The sequence below is a fragment of the Tiliqua scincoides genome, chromosome 2 (assembly GCF_035046505.1).
Source record: "Tiliqua scincoides isolate rTilSci1 chromosome 2, rTilSci1.hap2, whole genome shotgun sequence".
NCBI lineage: Eukaryota > Metazoa > Chordata > Lepidosauria > Squamata > Scincidae > Tiliqua > Tiliqua scincoides.
In genome coordinates this window covers 217,397,663-217,418,406 of record NC_089822.1, presented here as the reverse complement: position 1 = coordinate 217,418,406, position 20,744 = coordinate 217,397,663, and the positions used below count along the sequence as shown (strand labels likewise).

At 43.1% G+C, this 20,744-nt stretch overlaps 1 protein-coding gene across 2 annotated transcripts in view; it reads right to left on the bottom strand.

Annotated features, from left to right (window-relative positions):
* Positions 1-20,744, bottom strand: part of CACNA1D (calcium voltage-gated channel subunit alpha1 D) — a 277,638-nt gene that overhangs the window by 86,485 nt on the left and 170,409 nt on the right. For both annotated transcript variants that reach the window (XM_066613921.1, XM_066613922.1), the window contains exons 14-21: positions 15,765-15,885; positions 11,588-11,702; positions 10,646-10,715; positions 10,232-10,301; positions 9,369-9,513; positions 7,810-7,939; positions 4,509-4,568; positions 1,437-1,543 (exon numbers count right to left, since the gene is read on the bottom strand). In XM_066613921.1, coding sequence (XP_066470018.1) covers positions 1,437-1,543; positions 4,509-4,568; positions 7,810-7,939; positions 9,369-9,513; positions 10,232-10,301; positions 10,646-10,715; positions 11,588-11,702; positions 15,765-15,885 — 818 coding nt within the window. The remainder of the gene's footprint in view (positions 1-1,436; positions 1,544-4,508; positions 4,569-7,809; positions 7,940-9,368; positions 9,514-10,231; positions 10,302-10,645; positions 10,716-11,587; positions 11,703-15,764; positions 15,886-20,744) is intronic.

Below are 20,744 nucleotides of genomic sequence, written 5' to 3'. Positions count from 1 at the left end.
TGACTAAAGCACGTTTGCGCCTCCTCAAAGAAAGCTGCATAAGCGCACAAAGGTGTGCTGATACACAGGGGCTGAATCCAGCTTCTGTGGCGGCTTACTCTGTGAACCTTGCGTCAGCCTGTCTGGGTCAAAGCAAGGCTCTGGGGTGGGTGGGATGGAGACAGGAGCGTGGTGTTCCTGGGTGGGGAGAGGGTGGGCAGTGGGTGGCCCCGGGGGGTGGGAATAGGAGGCAGGGCTGGGATCCAGTAGTTATGCCGGATCTCAACCCCTGTTCCCGGGGAGATTGGAGCGGCTTCAAGTCGCTCTGCTCTCCTTGGACTTGCACCACCTCAGGAGGTGGTGCAAGTCCAAGGAGACCCATTGGGGCCACGGCATCTTACCCAAGGGTAAGGGGAAAAGTTTCCCCTTGCCTCTGGCTGAGCCACCTTGGGCCCCTATCCTGCACTGGATACAGTGCAAGCCTCTTGGCTTGCCTGTTCCAGCTCAGGGTAGGATTGCACCCAAAGTCATTAGGCAGACAATCCATCAATCAGTTTCTCTCCAGGCACTTAGAAAGGCTTTACTCTGAGCCAACGACCCCTCCCTTCACCAATGCAAAGTGATTACCTTTCTTTCATGTGCTCAGGGGGAAGGGAGGGGTTGCTTGCCTTGGAGTGAAGTTGTGGAAATGCCTGGAGAGAGAATGCTTGATGGCCGGCTGCCCTCTCTAGCATTAACGAGGCTATTGTTAAATGACTTTTTCCGTTTAATTTAAAGGGCCCTTCTCCTTGCAGTCAGATAAAACTGTGAAAAATCCATGGATAATTATGTTATACTTGTATTGTGACTTTTTGAGGTTCTCTCTTTCTGCTTCCCAGTCCAAACCACGTCTAATTTCATAAATCTTCTTTCTCACCACTTCTTCCTCCTGCCCCATTTTTACCAAGCTAAAGAGCCCCTGGCATTTTTGCTAGCCCTGTACAAGGTACAGGGTACAGGGTTCTTTGTACATTTGTACATGGTGTTGTTGTTGTTTTTTCCCCAATACTCTTTTGAAGATGGGAAAAACAGAAGTGTACGTCTGTCTGCATAGGACACATATCTGCATCAGCAATTTGCACACATTTCCTGGCTTCTCTGCAGAGATAAGAGCTAAGAAGAGCACCACTATATAGGACATGCTTTTGTGAGCATTTTGTATTTGTCAAGTATCGAAGTCCACACATTAAATAAAAGTAAATTTCCTTTTTTTCTGCGAAACAGGGTCCACAATTTGTTTTTGGCATATGAAGGCTAAATATGTTCAGCTACACCTGCTGCTCATGGCTATGAATATGTACTGCATCTCTGGTGTGCAATGGGGAAGTGGCTGCCACTTGCGTGCCAACACATCACAGATGAAAACAAAGACACCACTGTCACTAAAAAGACATTTACAGTCCCATTACAATACTTACTGAATGCCAAATGATACAAGGGAAACGCCCACTACCAACAAGTCCAGCAAATTAAAGTAATTTCGGCAGAAAGACCCTTTATGGAGGAATGCACCAAACACTGTCAGCTAAAAACAAAACAGACATATTTTACTTTTTGTTTCTCCTTTGATTCATGAATAGGCTGTTTACAAGACACTTGAAATGTAGGATAATAAAATCTTGCTTATTAGATCAATCAGGATACAACCTCACTTCACTTACTAAAATTAATTTCTCATGTGCATTGATGTCTCTGAATATCAGTAATGAAAATACAGTAGTGGCCCAATTCAAAACTAGCAGGCTACTGCTAGGACTAGCATTCTGGCAGTACAATGCACCATCACAAATGATCTGCAGGCAATGCACAGAGTCATTTGCTAATGGTCCACCAGTGGCAAGGCCAGGGCAGCTCTGTGCAAAGCAGCTGAGAATGGAGCACCTACCAAGCCAAGCAAGTTGGCAGAGAGGCTGGAATGGGGCAGAATGTGGAGAAGGGCAGGAGGTGTGTTGAGGGGTGGGAGGGAATGGCACCCAGGCATGGGTGATTTGCACCAGATGCTATCCCCTCCTATAGCAGCCAGCCCACCCTCTTTCTCTCCTTGGACTTGTGCCACCTAAAGAGTTGGTGCAGGTCCAAGGAAACCCACTGGCAGTCAAGGAGCTTAAGGGGAAGTAAAAATTTTCCCTTATCTCTCCCAAGCTTCCAGCTCCCCACCCCCTGCAGCTACATCAACCGTTGGGGGAAAAGAATTGAGCTGTAGGTGTTTGATTTTTTTTTTTAAAGAAAATCTATATTCTCACATACAATGATCCATATCAGATGCTTTCTTAGTCACATAATGCTAAAAGGCCAGGTTCTAATTTTTTTTAATAATGTGTATTTCAATTGGGAGTTCCGGACTGAAATGAAGAAGAGCTGTGCTACCTGAAACTTTATATGCATTTCAGTGTTTCTTCCTCATAACATGCTAAATAGCCCAACAGTCTTCAGGGCTAACATACTAGCAGAAGGATAAGGAAACAAAGGAGTAACACTTCTGAAGTAGTAGAGCATGGTTCTAAAATTCCACACTGGTATAAATAAGAATATATAATATGTTCAGAGAAACCTGAGAGTTCCTCTTATTCAAATGCTTTAGACTGCCGCCCCACACTTACTGCCGGTGCACACTGGTTACCACTGGTAAGCACGCACTGGTTACCGGTGCACATTGCTTATCACTGGCACAATGTCACAAATGTGTTATAAGACACATTTGTGAGGCTTAGTGACGGCCCAGCACTGGAGCTAGCCCAGCACAGCTGGTGCTCCGCTGCTCTGTGGTCGCCCAAAACACTGGGCAGTGGAGAGATAGGTGGGGGTGTGGGGGAGGTAGGGAAGAGGAATTTCAGGGCAGGGGGAGGCGGGGAGAGGGCAGGGAGGAGGCATTCTGGGGAAGGGAGCAGGGCAGGAGGAGGGTGGGGCTGGTGGAGCTTAGCCCCACTGGATCTTGAGCTCCGTGTCAGGCTACGTCACCTGACACAGAACTCTTTGATTCTGTGGTAGCTCCAGAGCTGCCACAGAATTGAGTAGTCTCACTGTGGGGCTACTTCCTCTACTCAGGGGAAGGGGACGAAAGTGGCGGCTGCCTGGGGGGTGCTGGTTGGCAACCTTCAGTCTCGAAAGACTATGGTATAAGCCTACAGCACCCGGTATTCCCAAGCGGTCTCCTATCCAAGTACTAACGAGGCCTGACCCTGCTTAGCTTCCAAGATCAGACAAGATCAGGCATGTGCAGGGTAGCCCCACACTCCAAGCAGCTCAGGATTGGGCTGCCTGCCTGCACTCCCTGTTCTTCTAAGTCTAGGTTTTATACTTCAGAGTATAACTAATAAAGAATGGACTATAATCAGGTGATTTTTTTTAAAAAAAAAACAGAATCTTATCCCAAATTAAACTGAGCATATCTTGTAAACAGCCCCCAAAAATTATTCTTGTTTAGCGTTAATTGAAATGCACTGTAAAAAGAACACACAATAATATGAAGAAAGCAGGAAATAGATTTGTTGTTATGTTTAATCCTCAGTTAGAAATGCAAAGTTTATGTACTGATTCTTATAATACCAGAGGATCCATTGTGACATGTCAGGTCTACTGAATAAGTGACTTGAGACTGTTGTGGTGGTATTAGATATTTCCAATCCTGAAGGCTATAAAATGTGTGACCACATGTCCCTGTTTATTTAGTAGTGCATTGGCTGAACAACATCAAATGTGCCTGAAGAGTACATACACTACTGATGTGCCAGATGAATGCATATGTCAGGATTCTGAGTCCCCCTGGTGAGTGTCCTTTACAATCAGTACACAGACTGTACATTGAAATACCAGTTCTCACTCATGCATGGACGATACATTTAAGCAAGCATGTTTATGCCTCTTTGTGTATTTAAATGTATACCCAAGAAGATAATGTATCTTAGTATGTTTTTAAAAGTATCTTGCAAGTCCCTTTGCAAGAAAATAGCAGTGTACTATTTTACCTCTATGAATATATAGTTCAGAAAGAGTAATGAAAATTTACATGCTCCTCCTTTAAAAGATTTAAGATCTTTCTTTTTGAAATGACAGTATAGAGGAAGAAAAATCATGCGTTGTGAAATTTTTTCCCTCTTCTGACAAACTGGAAGCAGAAAAAAGGATAAAATGAGCTGTCAGACTGATGTGATGATAAAAAAGTAGCTTCTACATGCACCCAAAGGTAAAAAAATAACGAATAAAAACCATGAAAAACCATCCTTTGGTTTCAAAAAAGGTTTAGATTTGTTTGTTGGGTGAAAAGGCGGAGAACAAGTCAAGTGCCTTTTCTTGGCAGGTAGAACACAGAAAAAAATCCTTTGTAAGCACATGTCTTTATAAACCTGTTACCTTCAACATGATCTCAAATGTAAACATACTAGTGAAGACATAATCTGCATACCCTAGGATCTGGAAGGTAAACAAAAAGTTACAAACATTATTGCTAAAGCTGTATTTGAGCTAACAAGGATCAATTAACAGTTGATTACCTTTAACAGGATTTCAACCGTAAAGATGGCTGTGAAAGCATAGTCAAAGTAACCAAGTATCTGCAAGGCATAATATGCGCCACAGTGAGAAATTCATCTAACATGGTATACCAGTAGTTACAACTTTGTTAACATACAAAGAAATGCATTCTTAAAAAAGTAAGTGGGGCACTGATAAAACATGTTAAATATACAATGCCTGTACAACATGACATGGCTTGTTACACTGGAACAGATATTCTAGTTTACAATGTTTGTTTGTAACCAATTTTTACCCTAAATAACTCTCATATTACAGATGCCACCATGATTTAAACAAATAGTTTTTCACCGCCACAATTATTACTATGATTTAGTCTTAATGAAAGGTGACATGCATAACACCTTTGACTCTTAAAAGAAGAGATGCAAGCAGTGCTCAGAATTTTCTATAATCAAATTAATGGAACAATCTCTACATTCAGCTTTGATTCTTATCACGTAGATCAGGGGTCTCCAAACCCCGGACCGGGGGCCAGATGCGGCCAGCAGCAAGCCTCTATCTGGCCCGCGGCCAGCCTCTTGACCCCTGAAAGCCTCTGGTCCACTTGACTGAACGTTACCAGAGCTGTGCTCTGATTGCATCTGGAGGGTGTTCTGAGGGCTGGAGAGGCTGAGTGAATGAACCCACTCATTCATTTATTCATTCATTCATTCATCTAAGTTCCATCTCTTATTTATTTATTTAAATTTTATATTTACATTTTTTTCTGGCCCTCAGCACTGCGCCAGATATTTCATGCAGCCCTTTGGCAAAAAAGTTTGGAGCCCCTTGATGTAGATTGTATCAACCTTCAAACTTCTGAAAGGGAATACCTTAATTATTCAGTCTGATGCCATGAGTAATCTCAGAGATTCTTCACACACACACACAACATCTACTTTTGCGCAGACACAAACTAATTTAAAGATAAGCCTGCATATTCATATATTAGAAAAGAAGTGATATCCATTTTTGCCCAATAAAGAGTTTTCAAACCAGCTATAATGACATCATGTTTCACCTATTGCTTTTCTTCAGAACAACAATTTCACAGAATTACAGGTGGGATATTGATATCTGAGCAATACCTTATATCTAGAGCAAGGCTGCGCAAATCCAGGTCCAGCGGCTGGATCCGGCGTTCGGGCAGATCTGTCCAACTGGTGGGCAGACCTTTCTGTTTGGCTCCTGCATGGCTTGTCCTTCTGGTAGATCTAGGCACCAGGATGCTCCAGGCAATCGCATCTGCCCAGATGTCCTTTCATGCAGCCTTCTGGGATGCCGGGAAACAGTCGCAATGTCCCAGCGCATCTTGGTGCCTAGGTCTACCAGGAGGACAAGCCGCACAGGATCCAAACAAAAAGCTGTGGTCTGAACAGAGACCGCATTTTTGGAGGACCGCGGTCGCAACTTTGGGCACCGCTGATCTAGAGTAACAAGTTATGCCTCTTGAGATCCACAATGTAAAGCAATTCTATCAAATCTGTATAAACATTCTGGTACCATAATTTCACCATAGTAGTGGCACTGCAGTAGTGAACACAGTCCCCTACAAACTACCGGACTCATGCAGGATACTAGAAGCCATTTTAGGATACCATGAATCTTTAACATTTCAATCACAATTCTACTGTAACTGGCCTGTATCCAGAGATGTACATACATCAAGCCGCACTGCAAATGTTTCTCTCTGGAAACATGCAGAGCCTGAAGTCCCTTCCTTTTCCCACCTCTCCACTGGAGGCAACTTGGGGAGTGGAGACCAGGTTCACTCCCAATTCAAACTGATGATAGACACTGTCAAAACAGACAGCATCAACTATTCATTCAGGGCTCCACATGCAGTGTGCCCCAGTGTAAGGAACCATGTGCATGGCATCAAGTTAAGCAGGGCATGCACATGGGGAAGTGTTATTCAAGCATGAATTGTTCTTTCTGAATTAGGGATTACAGTTCCAGCAATAGGCCTGGAATTAAGAACGGCAGCTGCTTTAAACTGCAATGCATAAAACATGTCTACACTAGCATAAATGACACAGTGTTAAAACTACATATCTTGCCAATTATACATAATAAAATCATACCTTAAATGGATGGAATGATTCTAACAATGAACAATGGTTAGGATTTTTTCTTCTCCTTTGTATAATTTTCCTAAATTGACTTTTTAAAGAAAACAGTGTTTGTCTTCTAAAATGTAATTAGATGGACTTTTTCATTTCTTTGAGTGCTTAAGGTGAACATACTGTGGAATTACTAAATGAACAGTAGAATTACTTTTGAAAAACTGCAGCCATCACAGCTCACATAATTTAATTATTGGGTGAAATATATATTACCATTATATTACCTTTTTCAGGCAAAAAGAAACCATAAGGTGATCTTTTCAACGGAATTATCATATGGAGAAGTGTCCGCAGAGCAAAATTGCAACTTACACATGAACATTGCTAGCTTGTAACTGGGATCTTATCAAAATCCCATCCCTGTGCAAAACCTGAGGGACAAAATCATATAGTTGGATTGTTTGGCATCAAGATATACTTGAAAGATAAAAGATAGGCAATCCTAATGGGCTGCCGCACTGGTGGAACTAGTGATCTGCCAGTGCTGTGCTGGCAGTGTGTACCGCTGGAGCATTAGCAGGAAGGCTGGAGAATTCCGGCACACAGTGCACTGGCCAGCCACCAGAGCAGGTAAGCAAGTGTGGGATGCTGAGCGTGGGGGAGTGTGGAATGGGGACAGGCAGGGAGCAAAACTGGGCAGGGAGCAGAGAGGAATGGGAGCGGGGAGGATGCGGGAGGGGTGAATCCATCAGTGTTCGTGTGCTCCAGATCCTGTCTTCCTTACCTACAGACTCCCTGCCCCCTTTATCTCTTCAGATTTGCACTACCAGAACACTGGCACAGGTCTGAGGAGACTCATTGTGGGGCAGGAGGCTTACAGAGGGGAAAGGGGATTCTGGTCCCCCTCCCCCCACTGAATATAGTTGTACGCCTTTTCAGTGCGGCTGCACTGGCGGGAGAAGGTGAAAGGATAGGACTGGGTCATGAAACTAGTAAGAGGAAAAAAACACATTTGAAACACAATGTTTGAAACTGGATCCCCACTATCTGCGTCCATATTCTGCTGAACTTTAAAACAAATAGCCTGGTACAGTTTAAATTTAACAAGCAACAATATGTAATTGTCCATCGTCTTAATTATTTATTCCCATTTTGAAGAGGACCTGTAAAGACATTCCAGCATGCAGATTCTTTTGTGGTATGTTTTCCTTACGTTATTTCGAAAAGAATGGCTGCGAATAGGGTCCTCAGCTGCAAGGGATGCACTACTAAGCATGATGAAGACGAGAATGAGGTTGGTAAAAATGTGGTGGTTGATTAGCCTGTGACATCCCACTCGAATCCTGAAGAAGAGAAAGAGAACATGAAACCCAGCCATATAAGAGGTGGTGGTGGTGACAGTGCATTTTCCTTTACCCTGATGATTGTAACAACTATTGGATGCTCACAAATAATTTCTTCTTGGGCAGGGTGCTCAAGCTGCTAGTAGCTGTGCAATTCAAATGAGACAAATTGCCTGGATCTATTTCACTTTGGCTTCAGGTTTTGGCACAGAAAAAGTGTACTGTTCACACTAGTTACTTATAACAGGAGAGAAACAGGGAATGTACAACCCTGCTGGCTCTCCACTAGACCTCTCTGTGGATTTTGGCACAACTGCCCATTATATCCTTCAGGACAGTCATTTCTAAGCCAGTAGGTGGGAACACAATGTTAAACTGAGAAAAGACAGCTTGCAAACAGAGAGCCTGAAGACAGAAGGTATGTCATCTCCCTTATCAATGTGTGTCCATTTAAGGTCACCATTTGAGGCCTTCTTCTAGGTGCTCCTACCATCTGAAGTGAAGCAGGTGGCAACTAAGGAGAAGGCTTTTCAGTTGTGTTGCCCCAGGTGTAGAGCTTTCGCTCACCTAGAGCCCAATCCTATGCGAATCTACTCAGAAGTAAGTCCAATTATAGTCAATGGGACTCACTCCCAGGAAAGTGTGGAAAGGACTGTAGCCCTCATCCCTAAACAGTAGTTTCTTGGCAGTCTCCAGCTCTATGCCGAGAATTTTTTATTCCATTAGGTTTATAAAGTTGTTGTAATTCGGTCTTAACCACAGCTTTATCATGGTCTCAAATGGCTAGTTTTTGTGGTACTGACTTCATTCGTTTTTACTGTTCTTTATGTTTTGCCATCTGAAGTCAGCAGAAATGCTGCTATTTATGTGAGAGTCTCAGAGCACAATCCTAACTTGCACTGGAACAGGCAGGCCGGCGGGCCTGTGCTGTATCCACTGAAAGTTTGAAGCTGTCTGAAGCTCGGCCCAAGGCAAAGGGAAACCCAATGGTTCTACTTGGATCTGTGCCACCTAAAGAGGTGCTCTGGGCCACCTGAGAACAGGGCTAGGATCCGGCATAACTGCCGGATCCTGGCCCTGCTCCCTGCCCACCCACAGGAATGCCCGCTGCCCACCCTTCCCGGGCCCAAAACATCCCCCTCCTGCCTCCTCCCCCCCTCCCCCCCTGTTCCATGTCAGCTGAACTCAGCTGGCGTGAACTCAACTCTTCCTGGGGCCCACGCTGGTGTGGGGAGGCCAGCGCATGTCTGTGCCAGTCTCCCCTCAGAGTGGCCCGAAAGTGCTTTACAGCACTTTCGTGTCGCTCTTCAGCCGGTGCAAGGGACTTGTGCTGACCAAGTGGGGGGGGGGGGTTGGCTTTGCGACCTCAGTGTGGTGCTACAATTGAACAACAGAAAATTCAAGAATTAAACATGAAAACGTTATTTACGGGTTTGTATTGCTGAAAATAAAGAAAGCGCTCCCTTCAGGAATGGGTGTCATCTTCTCCTTCATATTTAGTTCCGATATCCTTCTGGGTCGAGGACCAGCTGGTACTTCTGGCTCTTCCTCTTCTTCCTCCTCCTCTTCACCTACTTTAAATTGAATACTTTATTTACTATAAAATAAAATAAAAATATTTTATAACATTATGAAAAAGAATGCTTGAAAGACTAGCTAGATATTTCAAACAACTGCTAGTTAGTATTAGGACCTTTCTGGAGTTTAATCAAATTTTGTTTGGTTAACCAAATTGCAGATGCCAGCTTCTGTATTATTGCACTGAAAGATAATGCGTCAATCCTAAAGTTTTGCCTGCAGCTTTTGGCTGAGAACAGTTTTTCTACTCTGCCTGTATCTTACTGCTGTGTTCACAATGGGCAATCTTTCATTTATTCAGCTGTGACCTCCACCACCGCCTTGTGGGACAGATCCTCTCCTGTGAACACAGCTAAAGGGCCTATGCAAAGCAGTGAAATTTCTTCACCAGCTGGATGCAAATAAGCTATCTTACCCTTCAACCCATGGAATGATACTACAACTACTGTACTGAATGACCGTCACCTTAGTCCTGTTTCTTTTATGTGATGTCAGAGGCACAGAGCACTGCAAATGTGCCACAAGCACATTACAGTCACTGCCAGCGCAACCCTACTCTTTGGGTATACTGCTGTAGTGGCTGCTGTGCTGGCCTAGAGTGCAGCAAACAAGTCATAAAGCACATTTACGACTATTAGAACAAGCAGCACCAGTAGGAGGTCCTGTGCCAGCCCTCTGGTACATGCAACCACAATGTTGTACGTGGAGTACTACCTGGAACATCACAAGGTGGATAGGGATCTTTGTCTTCATCATCTCCTTGTCCATATTCATTAATTGTAACCTATTGTAAAAGTAGAGTACACTTAAGGAAATAAAGCTTGAGCAGCAAATTGATGCAACATGCGGACCACTCTCATCTCCCCACCATTCCTGCTCTTAAAAATGTTCAACGTTACCACCATTTAGTAACTAGTTTAACAGTTCTGGCTGGCTAAATAGATCTATGCATTTGGATCTGGGGTTGAGATAAAGAGATCTACGTACTTGGATCTGGGGTTGAGATACTCTCAACTGGGGTTGTGTGTATTCCCATAGATTGGTTGATGCAGACTATGAGGTAGGTAGTAGCTGGAAGTCTTGGAAACAGGAAGAACAGATATGCAAATGTGTGCAGAAATGAGGTACCTTTGCATCCTTGGCCTTCTTTTGATCACTGTCAGATTTGTCCCCCTTTTTAGTATCCAAACTCTCTTTTCTACAAAAAAAAGCAATGAAAGAACCACAGAAAAAAAATTTAAACCAGATGGCCAACTACTGACTCTATTAAAAGTGAAAAGGCAATCTACAAAAACTGCACCTGCCCTCAGTCACAGGAAGAGTGACATGTGTAGATACAATTTTAGACAAAAAACTGATGTTTGTGTGTCTGCATGTGTGAGCAAATGCTAAATTATCCACAATTTACACCAACAGTTTCTTTCCCAGTGCCATGTTTCACTCAATCAGGTGGCTGATGCTGGAAAACATACATGGTGGGAAAAAAGTACCTGGGCGTGTGGCAGCAGGGAGGTAAGCAGTGGGCGGGTTCTGAGGTCCTCACCTGTGTGCTTCCTTTAGCTGTTACAAATCAGAGCTCAACATCCCACCTTATAAATAATAGGAGGCAAACCTAGCTTTTACAACAGCGAAGGTTTGCCAACATCATGTACAGACCTTAAAAAAAAACAACCTCAGAAACTCTTGTATACCTCATGCTCATGTGCTGTTGATAAAGTCATACCCAACAGATGTCCATATTAAACTGACGGGGGGGGGGAGAATTGAATACTGCCTAGGGACAGTTTTCAGAACTGACAATACAGACCTCTGTATAAACTACTTACGAATGTACAGCCTACTGTATTATACACACACAACTTAGTTGTGTACAACCTATGTGTACAATCTACTTATAATGCTCAGTGAAGTACATTAATAGCAATTTGCTCTCCCTAATTCATAGCAACTTTCCAAATAACTTTTAAAACATTTCCTGTTTATAATCTCCCTGATTCTTTAAGGATGTTTTCAAAAGAAAAGTAAAGAAAGCAGCAAAGGTTAATTCTTATGGTGTCATTTCTTCTATACCTGGCATTCTTCTTCCTCTCTTTTTCCTCTGCTTCTTCTTTCTGTGCACTATTCAGACTTTCAGCATCTGCCAGGTTATCAACCGCAATGGCCAAGAAGACATTTAACAAGATATCTAATCCAAAGCATTTTAAGGATATTACATATGCATTGCAACCTGTTCTTTGTCAATTTGAAAATTCACCATCATCAATAAAATAGTAGCATGTCAAGTAAGTAAATTGATTACAGTAAATCAAGCCTCAGATTTACAATTATACCACAGCAAACTAAATAGGAGGATATAGGAACATAAGCAGAGCCTTGTTGGATCTCTTCTGTTCTCATGTTGGCCAACCAGCTGCCTCTGAGAAGTCTACAAGCAGAAGCTGAAGGCATATCCCTCTCTTGCCATTGTTTCCCTACAACTGATATCATGAAGTTCTGAACTTGGAGGAAGTATACAGTCATCATGATTAGCAGCTCTTGATCGGCATGATAGCCATCACACAGACGCCACTGATAAACTCCAGAAAGTCATTTCCTGGGTCATTGGAAATATACAAAGTACATAATTCCACCAGGAAATCCCCTTGCACTAACTCAGAAAATGAAATTATTCTATTTGGCTTTATGGGAGAGAAATACAACCTTTAAAAACACCAACAACATTTCAAAAATCTACAAAATCAAAATGTATGACTGATTTAGTCATGATGAGCTGCTCTTTGCAGGAACAGATACTGATGTACACAGGATTCGAGACGAAGAAAAGTTCTTCAGTTAACCTCAACATCAATTTGAAGTTATTCAGATTTGAATAACTTATTATTTGAATAACTAAGTTATTTGAAGTTATGTGTGGCAGCTCCACACATAAATTTTCATTGTTCACTAGGAACTCCCCAGGGTTTGAATTGGATTGTCTATTATGCTATTTTTCCAGGGAAGTAGTTCCCGACCTTTACCTTGAATACTGAGATGCCCGGCGTGCGGGGCTGCAGCAGAGCCGAAAATGGCTGCCGCTGCATCCTGTGAGCCGCAGGCACCTCTCGCCTCCTCCTCAGGAGAAGGGGACTTTCGTCCTCTTCCCCCGGGTAAAGCCTGACATGGAAGCTCAGGATCTGGTAGAGCAAAGCCCCCTGGCATGCCTCCTCCCTGCCCTCCCCCCCTCCCTCCACCTCCCCCCCCCAGAAAACCTCCTCCCTGCCTCCCCCCATGCTTCCACCCACCTCTCTGTTGCCCAGCAATCTGCGCGACTGCCAGAGCTCTGGTGCTCTACCGGTGCTAGCCCAGTGTCAGCCAGTCTTAGGGCCTTAGGGCCCAATCTTTTGGATTGGCAACTCAGTGGTGATGGCACTTTCAGGTTCGAATCACCACCACTGAAGTTTAAAAACGGGGGTTCAGACTTACCCAGCAGCGGGAACCTAGGTTTTGCAGCATCTCCAGCCACTGCTGCCTGGTAAATCTGAAACCCCCTCCCCTTTTTTACTTTGGTAGCAGCGTAAACTCAGATGTGACACTGTCACTGTCCTACCATCACCACCAGTAGCAGCTTAAGGAGGAATTCAGTGTTTCAAGTTGCCTGGAGGGTCCACAATCAAGTTGGAAAACACTGTTCTAGAGAATACTAGAACACTTTGCTTTTAACTCCACATTCCACATTTTCTTCTGTGTCTTTCTTCTGCTAGAAGACTATATGGTGAAGTCATAAAACTTCATAAAACTCACATCCCAATCCTAACAGGGCTTTTCACTGATGGATAAGAACATAAGAAAAGCCCTGCTGGATCAGGACAAAGGCTCATCTAATCAGGCTTCCAGTATCTCACAGAGGCCCACAAGGTGCCTCAGTGAGCACACAAGACAAGAGGACACCTGCATCCTGGTGTCCTCCCTTGTATCTAGCAACCTGTGGTTGCCTACTTCTAAAATCAGGAGGTTGCACATACACATCAAAGTTTGTAACCTGTGATGGACTTTTCCTCCATAAATTTATCCAGTTCCCTTTTAAAGGCATCTGGCCCAGATGCCATCACCACATTCTTTGCCAAGAAATTCTGCAGACTAATTACATGCTGGTTAAAGAAATATTTTCTTTTGTCTGTTTTAACTCTCCCAACACTCAATTTTAGTGGCTGTCCCTTGGGTCTGGTGTTGCGCGAAAGGGAAAAGAACATCCCTATATGCACTCTGTCCATCCCCTGAAGAGCCCCAAACGCTATAGCCTTTCCTCGTAAGGGAGTTATCCCAGCCCAGTAATCATTTTGGTTGCTCTCCTCTGAACCTTTGTTATTTGCACTATATCCTTTTTGAGATGTGGTGACCAGAACTAGATGCAATACTCCAGGTTTGCCCTTACCATCAATTTATATAATGGCATTAAAATATCACTCATTTTATTCTCAATACCTTTTCTAATGATCCCAAGCATGGAGTTAGCTTTCTTCACCACAGCCGCACATTGGGTTGACACTTTCATTGATACAACCCATGATCTTCCCCCAAACAGCCTCTTCCAACAACCTACCTATTCTCACACTCTGTTATCACAATCTCTTAGTGCAAGGCTAAGCCCACCATCTCAAGATCTGTCCTGACACTGGGAAGCTCACTGTTGATGGCGTGGGAACCGGGAAGCCCCACACTGGCGGGGTGGACTGCCAAACCACTGCTAGAACAGGTAAGTTGGTGGCAAGGGCTGTTTGGGGGAATATCATGGATGTTTTGGGGTGGGAACAGGTCAGGATGTACCTTATCTAATAAAAGCTGTCAAAGGAGGAATGGCCAACACCGCTGACCATAGTATCCTTTTTTGTTCTTTTGGCTGGACTAATCTCACTTTGCTTCAATATATTTTTTTTCCTCTCTTGCTAAAGAATTAACAATTTTTTTTTAAGTTGTTCATTCCAGACAAAACAGAGATGAGAAGGAGAACAGATTGAGAAGAAGTGGTTCTGTTTATTCTAGATGGGGCTCTTCTCCTTCTGGAGGAGTAGGTGCATAGTGTGGGGATATTTCTGGACCAGCTTTGCTCCTGGATAGCCAAATAGTGGCATCAGACAAGAACACATGTGCATAGTTCTGGTTGATGTTTCAACTGTGACTCTTCCTTGAGAAGGAAGATCTGGACAGAAGGTAGCTGTTACCCTGGGCTTGGTTATATCACTTTTGGACTCCTGCAACACACTGTATGTGAGGCTTTCTTTGAAAAGCATTTAGAAGCTGCAGCTGGTGAGAATCCTTGGCCAGACTGTTATCATTGCATAATTATATTACCCTGATCTTGACTCCGAAATAGCTTCCAGGTGTAATTCCAGACACTGGTCGTCAACTAAATGGCTTGGCTCTGAGGTATCTGAGGAATCCCCTGCTTCTGTGTGAATCTATCTGGCAAACAGGATCTCTGGAGAGAAACTGCTTCACGTGTGCCACCAGTGGAAGCTCAGTTGCTGTACCTTTTTGCAGATCACCCAGTACGTCCTCCAAAGGGAAATTAATACATGTCCACCTTTCTGGCTTTTTAAGGCTACTGAATACTATTTTTTTGTGTGAGATTTGTTGCTCTGTTTTAGTTTGTTATTGGACATTTAAATTTCACGTTTTAATTTTATTTTATAAAACTTGATGTCCCCAAGAGGAAAGACAATGAAAATTTTAAGAAATATATAAACGAAGAGATTGATGCACTGATTCTCTCAGACCTCAGGTGAGTCACACATCTCCCTTGCAGTATCCTAAAGGAAAAACAAAAACATCATGGGTAATCATTTACATGTTTACATGGGTAAACATGGGCCCATCACTGGCAATAAAACAGAAGTCACTCAGTGATGGAAACAGGGCAACTATTGGTGATTGACATTTCCCCATACCACCACCTACCAAACAGCACTGTTCTTTACACAGTTAACCTCCCCCATCTCTCAGTTCTACATCCCTTTCTTTATTCTTCATTCTCAGTTCACAAATGAAGCCCATTAGTTTCTATTGTTTTAAAGCTTTTATCCCGGAATAAAATCAACAAATCAGAAATAACTGATAAGAAGATCAAAGCATTTCCATTTTTGGAGCACTGGGGTCAGAATTCAAAATATAGGATTATATCTAAAACTCTAAATGCTTTTATGTTCTTCAACATTTTACATTTATGAATTGAAGAATGGATGCACATGCCACTTTTAAAATGAAAGGATACAGTTACCACAGATGAAGAGAATAATGAAGTATACACAGACTATCATTCCTGATGATGATGGGCCACCATATGCCATAATGCCATCATACATAACAGCATTCCAGTCTTCACCTGTTAGAATCTAAGAAGTAGATTCCTTATTACTGAATGAACACAGAACAATACAAATAAAATGACTTTTTTTTTAAAGCTCACAACATGGAAATATTCCATAACAAGAAAATGTCAATTGTGGTGAACTTGTTTGTACAGTAAATTATATCATATTCTACTATACTCTACTATACATTCTTTTATGCTTCTATTGAAATGAGGATACCTCTGAAACTAAGGTTTAGCCGTACTCATTGTACTACACCAAAGCTGCTTTGCCAATAAATTGCATGTACATTTTAGAGAAACGTTCAAAAACCAATTGCCTAATTAATGCTTAAACAAATATTTAGGGCCCTTTCTGACATTATAGTTATTATCTTCATTGGTTGTGCTAGCTGTTTCTGAGTATGTGACTATATGTACAAATGTAAATCTGATATTAATATTAAGCATTATATAGTGTATTCAAAATGCTGAAAGGTGTAGTGAGTGGTCTCTAAACTGCAGACCGCTGTGTCTCAAAAAAAGGTGTCTGGGCGTGGCATGGAGCTTTCTGTTCCATGCTACAGCCCCCTCATTTTGCCATCAATTGACTTAGAATCTCACGTAGGGCAGCCTGTCGCCACAGCAGGCTCTGTGTCCCAATTTCTGGGCAGAAGCGGCTGTCTGGTGTAAGGTTCTGAGACGATCAGCAGTAAAATGGGGGGGGGGGGTCTGCAGTACAATAGAAAGCTCAGTGCCATGATCCCATACTGCATCCATGAGATGCTGGATCCAGCCTGCAGGGCATGATTTAGTGAGCACAGGTGAAGAGCAATGACTAAAAGACCATCATGTGAAACAAGACTTTCCCATTTCAAATTTCACCTCTGCCATTAACTTACTTGATGGTCTTAGTAAGCCTCAAATCCTCAGCATCAACAAGGGGATAATACTATCCACCTTATAGGGCTTATTGTAAAGACAACAAGATAATACACGTGAAGTAATTTTCACACTCAGTACATAAATGTTAAGTATTTATGTAGTCAGTGGCATCACTAGGGTTCACATCACCCAGTACGGGATGCCAGCGTATCACCCCCATGCAGTGGGTGGGGCAACACCCCAGGTGGCGGGCGTGGTGATGTACCATTACTCCGCCCCCAATGGTTTTTTGGTTGTACCTTTTGATCGAACAAAGATAGAACACATTCTGCATGAAAGTACACACTGATTGATATATAACATGATGGTATTATTCCTCCAAACTGTGATTTTAGTGATTTTAGTCACTAGTGGTGTCACACACCCCTCCCAGGTGTCAACTTACTAGTACCTTATTGCAACAGTTCTCAAAATTTCAGCATTGGGACCCACTTTTTAGAATGACAATCTGGCCAAGACCCACCAGAAGTGATGTCATGATGGAAGTGACATCATCAGGCAAATTAAAATAAGTATAATTAAAGTAAAACAAATAATTAAATAAGCAGAAGCCAGTCCTGTTCCAGCAAGTGAATTTCCTCTGTAGCCTGCCTGCAATAACACCCCCTCCAAAACCAGTAAGATTTTCAACCCTACCCAGTGCCCAGTTCAATTTAAGAACTTCTGTTTAAACCAGATCACTGTCAGAATCCACCTTACTTTGCAAGTCTCAAAAAGTTCACCTTATCAGCTGAAGCCTCTGTTTTGATCCTTTTTAGTTGGGGGGGGGGGGAAGGTTGCTTTCTGGAGCATTTGTTGAGCTCCAGTTCCATCAGATCAGGACCATTCTTGTGGCTTCACATTCCCCTTTGCCTGGCCTGACCACCAGCCAAGGCATGTTTGCTTACTCGCAAGTAAACACAACCATGAGGCTTAGTTTCACTTTCCATAGGGCTCAATACATTTGCTTGGAGGGAGGGACTTCCTTTTCAGGTGTTTTTGGGGGCTGCATTCATTGGATCAGGACCATCCTGGTGTCATTAGATTCCTCTCAGCCTGCCCTTTCTGAGAAACTAAGGCACGTTTACCTACTCGTGAGTAAACATGCAATATGACTCAGTTTCACTTTCCATAGGGCTCCATGCATTTTCTCCTGTTTTTTGGCCATAACTTTTGATAGAAAGGAGATATTTCACTCTGGTTTTTTGCATTGCATTCTACTGGACATTCTGCATCCAACAGTACATAGCATGATGGTATTACTCCTAACTGCAATTTTAGCATGCCACACCCCCATGTGCATCACCCAGTAAGCCCCGCACGCACCCCCTAGTGACGCCACGGATGTAGTAATACTACTTTACATACATTCACCTTGACAATTCTTACAATGTCCATATAATGCCGTATAATGTAGTTAGTATAGTTATCATCATCACAGTACCAGCAAGGGGGACTGATGCTATGAGAGAAGTGGATTGCCTAAGACTAAGAAGTGGATTGCCTTTAATGAATCTGGGGCTAAGGTGAGATGTGTACAGGTGACTTCCTGGTTCAAAGCTGGCATTCTTAGCCTTTACTTTTTGTCAGCTCCAAACTGTAGGAAAAGAGAAACTTGGATCTGCACCACTTAAAGTGGTGGCACAGATCTGAGCAGCCCAGCACTGTGCCGGGTCACCCAGGAGGGGGGGTTAGGATTTGGCTTAAGTACTGGATCCTGGCATGACCCCCTCCTGGGTCCAACCTGGCCACCCATGGGCCCACCCGCTGCCTGCCTTCCCCCACCCCAGAACACCCAGTTCCACTCTCCCCCCCCGCCCTTATCAGATTCCCGCGCTGGTCTGACTTTGCTGGCACGAACTCACGAATGACTTTGCCGTCACGAACTCAGTTGTTGGTGGAATCTGGCAAGGGGAGGCTGGAGCACATTCTTGCACCAGTCTCCCCAACTCCCCTTACAGCACATTTGCAAAGCTCCCAGGTTGTTGCAAGGGACTTGGTCGACCCAAAGAGTGTTCAGGATTGTGCTCTCAAGAATCAAGTTTCATTGCTTCCTTGGGAAAATATTAGTATTAGAGCAGTGATTTTCAACCTTTTTCATCTTGCAGCAGGGCCTAAGAGGGGGGTAAAGGGGGTAATTTGTACCAGGGCCCAGGGTCAAAAGGGGGGCCCAGGAGCCAAAGGAGGGGGCCCAGAAATTTCCTGGGATCTGAAATTTTCCTATCTACTCAGATTTGTTGCCTATACAGGATGCTGGGGACACTACCGATGCCATCGTGGTGGGTAGACCTGGGCTCCAAAGACTTTTTCAGCTGTCTCTACACTCCCCTCACCCTGCTTTGCCCCTTCCTGTCCCTATTCTGATCACCCGTCACCACCCTCTCCTGCTCTGTTTCACCCCCCCTTTGCAAAGGGGCCCAAAAGAAACTTTGTACCCCCTGATAAAATTCCTCTCAGAGGCCCTGTCTTGCAGAACACTGGCAAGGCACTAAAATAGTTAAGGCACACCATCAGGTTTTTGACAATTCACAAGGCACACTGTGCTGTCAATGGGGTTCATATTCCCCAATGGTCCTATTGATAAACGACCTTCCTCCAAATTCCCAAGGCACACCTGGGGACCATTCACAGCACACCAGTATGCCATGGCACAGTGATTGAAAACAGCTCTATTAGAGTGACAAATTTCTGCAAGGAAACGTGACTAGGTGATTTGAAAATTTTAAAAAATAGTTACATTTTGTTGCTTCTAGAATAATCCAGAAGACTGTGATCATTAAACAAGTGTATTTTAAAAAAAATTTTCTTTGGCACCTCCGCATGGGAAGGTTCATTTCTTTCGTTTAGACTGGTTACTTCTCTTCCACAAATTTCATGAGAACAATCTATATTATACATATAAAGCCCTTGAATGTTTCTTAACACATCCAAAGAAGTCTAGAACAGTGTTTCTCAAACTTTGGGTCAGGACGCACTAGCTGGGTCACAAACCAATTTCAGGTGGGTCCCCATTCATTTCAATATTTTATTTTTAATATTTTAGACTTGATGCTACCAAGGTATGTGACTGCATTTAGGGAAATGTTACAGATCTTTTAACAAGCTACTCTGTATATGCTTTTAACAATGGTAGTCAGTGGAACTTACTCCTGAGTACATGTGGGTAGGATTGCAGCCTAGGACTGTTAAAAATTTTCCTGCTTGATGATGTCACTTCTGGTCATGACATCACTTTCGGTGGGTTCTGACAGATTCACATTCTAAAAAGTGGGTCCCAATGCTAAAAATGTGAGAACCACTGGTCTAGAAAAAATAGTTTTGTCAAAATGCAGTGAATTTTCTTTTAGAGATCACTAGCCCTTGGGCACCCCAATCCTACCTAACTCCTCATGTAACGATGCAGCCTTGCCAACGTGGCATTCACTGTATTCCACAGTAGAGTTTTGGTCTCGTATATTGAGACCTCAGGGTAAGGGAGCATTTATTCCCTTGCCCTGGGGTGAGCCCCACTGCTGAGAGCTTTACTTGACTGTAAAGGCTCATGTAAACTTTACAGTAAACTGCAGACTTTCTTCCGTTTTAACCTGAGGAGCAGTGAGGAGCATTTTAACCCTTTCTATTCGCCCCTCCTCAATCACATCATGTGATTACTCAAGGTTTAAAAGCAGCATTTCATGCACTGATCAATGAAAGAAAGAAAGAAAGAAAGAAAGAAAGAAAGAAAGAAAGAAAGAAAGAAAGAAAGAAAGAAAGAAAGAAAGAAAGAAAGAAAGAAAGAAAGAAAGAAAGAAAGAAAGAAAGAAAGAAAGAAAGAACGCCCCATCGCACATGTGAATTTGCCCTCACAGGCCTTTGATTGGCATAATTATACAAGATACAACTATAAACTTGACAAGGTTCTATTGAGAAGTATAAACAGTTGTAAAACAAAGTTAAACATGAGAAAGGATTATTTTACATTAAATGACTCCCATTGTT